We start from the raw sequence: 7,500 nt of genomic DNA, 5'->3' as shown, positions 1-7,500 counted from the left end.
GTCTGCCATGTTATGTAATGGTACTTGGCAAAAACTCCTCATAGACGATGTCTGTTATTCCGTCTTCATCACCTTCAGTAAGTGCTGTCATGCTGCTGGAGGAGGCTGTGTAGAGCTGGCCATGAGCAACACTGGCTGAGGTAGCTAGATGCCAACTAGGTCATTCTCTCCACCTTTGTTGATGGTAACTGAAGAAAGCTGATTAGGAACTGCTGTCTGATAAAGGTGAAGGGAAGCTCATCATGTCTGTCATGGTGAGGAATTCTTGGCAGGAAGATCCTTTCACCTTGTTTGGCCCTACAGAAATCTCACATTCAACCACCGTGTCCATCATCTGCACCTCCACCACCATCCGGGTGCCGTTCTCGAGAGTAACCGCCAGGACCTGCTTGTAGGTTCCTAAGCAGCTCGGGGGGCACGGTGGCGCAGTGGCAGCGCTGTCGCCTCACAGCTACTGTAGAAGGTCTCCGGGTTCGATTCCCGCCTGGGACGCTGACTGTGAACCTGGAAGAAACCTTTAAAACTATTCGTCCCACTACGGCATACTTATCTGCTGTCCATAACTTTTAAATCTAAATATTCTGTGCTTCTGGTCTCGAGAGTGTTGTAATATTCACCGTCTGACATTTCAGAGAGAGAGAGAGAGAGAGAGAGAGAGAGAGAGAGAGAGAGAGAGAGAGAGAGAGAGAGAGAGAGAGAGAGAGAGAGAGAGAGAGAGAGAGAGAGCGAGAGAGAGAGAGAGAGAGAGAGAGAGAGAGAGACTGTCTTAAGATGCAGAGCTCAGGTTCCTATGCCCCTAAGGAGCAGGTCTGGCATTACTTAAGTGTACATCACATGCACGCACACATGCATAGACTCACACTTTCACACTATAATTTGTTTCCCTGCTCAGCCTCAGCAGAAAGTGCCATGCATTGCATAACCTGACGCTAGGAACAAATAAACAAAACCCACTCAGAAAATAGAGGGAGGGGGGGATGAATTAAGAGACGGAAAAAGTGAGAGAATCATGGGGGATTCAGGGACTCCAATAATGCGCTAGCTGGTCGGTAGGAAGCTACAGAAGCTATCTCTGCATCTCTAACGTGATCTCTGTGTTTCTGCTGCTCTGGTCTGGCCTGCCTGAGTTCATGAGCACCTCATTTATATCTACATACACCACTCTCTGAGATAGATGGTTTTCACGACAACTTAGACAGAAATATAATATAATATAATGGGAATCGAAACCCAGGACAGCTCGAAGGTCCTGGGTTCGATTCCCACCTCGGACGCTGTGAACGCTGAAGGAGTGCGTGCCCGTCCGCATGTCCTCGAGTGCCCACCGCGCGGGTGGGGTCGTCAAAAGGGCCTTTCTGTGTGGAGTTTGCATGTTCTCCCCGTGTTCCCTGGGGGTTTCCTTCATATAGGAACCCCTTCACAAAAACATGCAATATCCTGGTTGCTGATGTGGTGCCTCCTCTGGTCGTTAGGGGCGCCTGTTCAGAGGGAGGGGAACTCATTGGAATAGCGTGATCCTCCCACGTGCTATGTCCTACCGGTGAAGCTTCCCCTGTCAGGTGAAAAGAAGCGGCTGGCTAACTGCCCCTGTCTCGGAGGAAGCATGGAGCCAGTTTCGGCTCTCCCCAGATCGGCAGAGGGTGGAGCAGCAACCAGGATAATTAAATTAAAATTAGCACTAATGGACTAACTTAGACATAAATATATTTGTGGAGATTACTTCTTTAAAGGAAGACTTTAAAATGGCTTTCTAGTTTACTGTATTTTCTCTGTCTATTTTTATCCTGTCCTGTTTAAAATTTTAAAAATAGCATTTGTAGTACAAATTGGATTGGTGCCCGGGTAGTACAGCGCAAGATTCTCTGCCTACCAATATGAGGGTCGCACGTTGGAGCCCCCATGTTACCTCCAGCTTGGTCGTGCGTCCATACCTGTATGGCCGTGTCTGCTGGTTCGGAAGCCCGACTAAGGGTATATGTCCTGGTCGCTGTACTAGTGCCTCCTCAGGTTGGTCTGGGTGCCTGTTCGGGGGGGGGGAGGGGAACTGGGGGGAATAGCGTGATCCTCCCACATGCTACATCCTGCCGGCGAAACTCCTCGCTGTCTGGTGAAAAGAAGCGGCTAGTGACTGCACATGTATTGGAGGAAGCATGTACGAGTCTACAACTCTTGGTAGGAGAAGGAGAGCCAGCACACAAAAATGTCCTTTCGTCAGGTTTATTCCAGCTTTTCTCCAGGTACAACACACGGACGTTTCAGCCTAACGGCCTTCTTCAGCGTGTCCAGAGTCTACAACTCTCCCCAGATCAGCAGCCCGGGGGAGGGTGGGGTGATTTGAAAAAAAACATGATATAAAAAGAAAGAAAATTATTTTATTAGACATAGCCGCCCACACATTCTCAAACACTCACATGATTTCACTGCTGTAAATCACAGTATTGTTGTGTTATTAGGTGATATCACATCTCTTTGATACCCCCACAAACACACAGCACATTCTCATGATCTCCCCTGGACCATCTGTCTACATAATGATATTCCCAGTGAGACCAGCTGGGGCAGTAGTGGCTGCACATCATTGTGGCTGGGGGAATAAAGAAGGGGGGGGGCTTAATTATTTACAGCAGGTGCTGTAATACCTTCTTCTAAATAATAGATAACATAATAATAACAATACAATAGACTAGTGTCTGAATTAGGCTATACTCACTGCTACTATACACAAGCTGTACCACTGCTTTTCCCCACATCCCCAACCCAACATGATATTACTGAGTTACTAAAAGTCACTTCAGTGTGACTGTGTATTTAGACCAGTACTTCAGTGTGACTGTGTATTTAGACCAGTACTTCAGTGTGACTGTGTATTTAGACCAGTACTTCAGTGTGACTGTGAATTTAGACCAGTACTTCAGTGTGACTGTGTATTTAGACCAGTACTTCAGTGTGACTGTGTATTTAGACCAGTACTTCAGTGTGACTGTGTATTTAGACCAGTACTTCAGTGTGCCTGTGTATTTAGACCAGTACTTCAGTGTGACTGTGTATTTAGACCAGTACTTCAGTGTGACTGTGTATTTAGACCAGTACCAGTACTTCAGTGTGACTGTGTATTTAGACCAGTACTTCAGTGTGACTGTGTATTTAGACCAGTACTTCAGTGTGACTGTGTATTTAGACCAGTACTTCAGTGTGACTGTGTATTTAGACCAGTACTTCAGTGTGACTGTGTATTTAGACCAGTACTTCAGTGTGACTGTGTATTTAGACCAGTACTTCAGTGTGACTGTGTATTTAGACCAGTACTTCAGTGTGACTGTGTATTTAGACCAGTACTTCAGTGTGCCTGTGTATTTAGACCAGTACTTCAGTGTGCCTGTGTATTTAGACCAGTACTTCAGTGTGACTGTGTATTTAGACCAGTACTTCAGTGTGACTGTGTATTTAGACCAGTACTTCAGTGTGACTGTGTATTTAGACCAGTACTTCAGTGTGACTGTGTATTTAGACCAGTACTGACCCATTTGGGGCTCTGTTTGTTTTGGCCCGCCACGGATTTGGGGAATTTTTTTTTGTTTTTTTTTGTTCCCCTCCCCTGCGGATACTGTGTTCACTCCTGAGATTGCATCCCTGCAAATTGTCATAGCAAATTGTTTACAAAAGATGGACAATAAAGCTGATTTTTAAAGTACCTTGAGGATTTTTCAAGTTGTGAATTAAGTCAAATTTCTCTCTTGATTACTTATTTATTTATTTATTTGTTTATTGGGACGGGACAGTGCAAAATTAATGAACCACAGAACAGATAGTAAAAGCTGGAACATAGTAAAAGTGTAAAAATTGCCGGATTTAGCACAAGGCTAATTTCCATCCGTTGTCCCCATAAAACATAAAACACAAAAAACATAGAGCGTAAAACGTAGAACATAATAAAAACATACATAGAACATAGGTAGCAGCAGTACACTCTAAAACTACGTAAAACATGAGTAGCAACAAAACACTCTAAAATACATGGCAGCAATGGCAACAAAGGTGGAAAATACAACTGTTTTGAACTGGGTGTTTGTTTACTGATTAAATGTTTAAGCTCCCCAGAAATGCAGATGTTTTTTTAAATATATATAACCAATTGCAAATTACCGTATTACAATTACCAAACAGATAAAAAGTAGATTATTATATTGAAATGTTATTTTAGATTTAGAATGTTAATTTTCGATAAAACACAATACATTTTAATGTAATTCCACAACGTTTATTTTTGGCCCTCCACCCAGATTGAGTTTTGGCCCTTCATGGGAAAGAATTTGGGCACCCCTGATTTAGACCTATGCCTACTGTATATAACACTGAGTCCAGTTAGACACAAGGCTATGCAGCTATATGCACACAATTTTAGACAGCAAATCAAGTGTTTATATAGTCTGAAAGAAGTTAATAAGAAAATATCCATATATGAAATGTTATATCAGGCAGAATCACTGTGTTAGTCATGTAAACAAACAATGCCTCATACACAGGCACATCCATTCATCATACAATTTGTGATTGAAATAATAAAAGTGTACAATGTTAAATAAAGTGAAAATGAGTTTAACAACTGACTGACTCCTCTCCTCCTCTCCTCTCCTCTCCTCTCCTCTCCTCTCCTCTCCTCTCCTCTCCTCCCTCTCCTCTCCTCTCCCCTCTCCTCTCCTCTCCTCTCCTCTCTCCTCTCCTCTCCTCTCTCTCCTCTCCTGCTCTCCTCTCATCTCCTCTCCTCTCCCCTCCTCTCCTCCTCTCCTCTCCTCTCCCCTCCTCCCCTCCTCTCCTCCTCTCCTCTCCTCCTCCTCTTCTCTCTCCTCTCCTCCTCTCCTCCTCTCCTCCCTCTCCTCTCCTCTCCTCTCTCTCCTCTCCTGCTCTCCTCTCATCTCCTCTCCCCTCCTCTCCTCCTCTCCTCTCATCTCCCCTCCTCTCCTCCCCTCCTCTCCTCCTCTCCTCTCCTCCTCCTCTCCTCCCCTCCTCTCCTCCTCTCCTCTCCTCCTCCTCTTCTCTCTCCTCTCCTCTCCTCCGTCTCCTCTCCTCCTCCTCTCCTCTCCTCCTCCTCTCCTCTTCTCTCTCCTCTCCTCCTCTCCTCCGTCTCCTCTCCTCTCTTAAGGCATCTGAACTTATCAGTGCGTCCCAGGCAGCTGCCAGCGTTGGTGCGGAGTGGCGTCCCTGAGGCTCTCCGTGGAGAGGTGTGGCAGCTCCTGGCTGGTTGCCATAACAACGACCACCAGGTGGAGGAGTACCGCACCCTCATCACCAAGGTAAGACCAAACCAAAACCTCCTCTTCGGGGGCTGTGGCCACAGCAAGCGTTTTCTTTCCACAGGTCCCGAGTGCTTTGGAAAGCGCTGAGCGCTGTCTTCCACACAGCACGACTGCTTCACACAAATTAATTAACAGGTTATCTATTGATGAAATATTTTGGCAATTGTTATGTGATATCAGAGATGATTTTCACTTCCTCAGTAGTATTTACACCACTGTGTTTGATCAGTCATGTGTGCTCAAATCATAATTATGATATTTCCAGCAGCACATGAATGAGCAGTAATTTCAAGAAGACATTTTTCCACTCTTTTACTTTAGGTTGGCCTACAGTATACTATATGTGTTCTGTTATGCTTGGCAGCGATATACATTTGGATATAGATTATGAGTTTCTGTGGTAATGAGCCTCAGGGGGACAGCTGATGGCTGTGTCTGATACATGTATCTCTATGTGCTTTAAACTTGGGATGTTAAATCTTACTGACCTGCAGATAATGCTGAGGACACGCTAAGAGTGAGATAGCACACACAGTGTTGTACGAGAATAGGATGTGCAACGTTTATATAACTCTCTTTCTGTAGAGGAATGACTGTCGTGGGTTAAGTTAAGGTTGGTAATATTTAAGGTAATAATCAACAGATTTTTCATATAAATAAATCATGTGATTAAGCTTTTACACCGGTGTGGCTAGCTTGAGTCAGACTTTATATTTATGTGAAAGGGATAGTTGTGATGTTTTGATGTGGGGTTGTAACAGGTACTTGTGGACAGTCGGTGTACTACATGCAGTAGTGTTGATGTGAGGTTGTAACAGGTACTTGCTGACAGTCAGTGTACTACATGCAGTAGTGTTGATGTGAGGTTGTAACAGGTACTTGTGGACAGTCGGTGTACTACATGCAGTAGTGTTGATGTGAGGTTGTAACAGGTACTTGTGGACAGTCGGTGTACTACATGCAGTAGTGTTGATGTGAGGTTGTAACAGGTACTTGTGGACAGTCGGTGTACTACATGCAGTAGTGTTGATGTGAGGTTGTAACAGGTACTTGCTGACAGTCAGTGTACTACATGCAGTAGTGATGATGTGAGGTTGTAAGAGGTACTTGTGGACAGTCAGTGTACTACATGCAGTAGTGTTGATGTGAGGTTGTAACAGGTACTTGCTGACAGTCAGTGTACTACATGCAGTAGTGTTGATGTGAGGTTGTAACAGGTCCTTGCTGACAGTCAGTGTACTACATGCAGTAGTGTTGATGTGAGGTTGTAACAGGTACTTGCTGACAGTCAGTGTACTACATGCAGTAGTGTTGATGTGAGGTTGTAACAGGTACTTGTGGACAGTCAGTGTACTACATGCAGTAGAATGCAGCCGTCGCGGTCCCAGTTTGGAGACTGGCCGCTCAGTGTGAACGGGGTCATGATGAGAAAATTAAAAAAACAACAACCACCGAAAACAACATACATGCTTCCATACTGTTCACCTGGTGTAATCCAAGTCTCCACAAGCCCTGAGATGTCAAGTTGACTTGAAAAGACGTCATTTAACACATTGAGTGCCAGCCATTTTTTCAATCCTGTAGGTAAGTTGTGCCAGGGTTTTTTTTGAGGATTCTGGCTCATTTTACAACAGCCGAGGATTCTTTTCTGTTAAGACCTCGTGAACACCAATCATCTAAAAATAACTAATAGAATGTGTGCTTTCTCTGTCTAAAAGAGTTAGTTTGCAGAGTTAGTAGTTATGTAGATATTAGCCGTTGAGTACAGCATGGTTTTAGCGTATGAGACAGCAAGCTGAGATAATCGCAGTTTTGTGAAATTCAATCAAACAGCAGAACAGTCACCTGCCTGTGATTGTGGGTGCCCTTGGGCGAGTCTGTATACTGTATTGTGTGTGTGTGTGTGTGTGTGTGTGTGTGTGTGTGTGTGTGTGTGTTCGCGCGTTGCTCCGCGGCTCTGGGGGGAGGGGATCTCTGTCCGTTCTTTGCCCCCGCGGCGTGTCTGTCTCCCGCTCTGTGTGTGCTCTCTCTCTCTCTCTCTCTCTCTCTCTCTCTCCTCTCTCTCTCTCTCTCTCGGGACTGGGGGGAGGGGGAGAGAGAGGGAGAGAGTGTGTGTGTGTCTCCGGGCTCCTCCCTCCGTCTGTGCTGCGGGGGAAGGATTCTCCGCGGCCGTCTGGACTGTAAAACTGTTTCTTGAGGTTTGAGT

At 45.2% G+C, this 7,500-nt stretch overlaps 1 protein-coding gene across 1 annotated transcript in view; it reads left to right on the top strand.

Annotated features, from left to right (window-relative positions):
- The window catches only part of rabgap1 (RAB GTPase activating protein 1), a 149,679-nt gene that overhangs the window by 48,834 nt on the left and 93,345 nt on the right, over positions 1-7,500 (top strand). The window contains 1 exon segment of the mRNA XM_083657855.1: positions 5,141-5,291. Coding sequence (XP_083513981.1) covers positions 5,141-5,291 — 151 coding nt within the window.

Source organism: Poromitra crassiceps (genome assembly GCF_964638095.1).
Source record: "Poromitra crassiceps genome assembly, chromosome: 21".
In the NCBI taxonomy this organism is placed as follows: domain Eukaryota; kingdom Metazoa; phylum Chordata; class Actinopteri; order Beryciformes; family Melamphaidae; genus Poromitra; species Poromitra crassiceps.
This window is presented reverse-complemented; position numbering and strand designations above follow the sequence as displayed.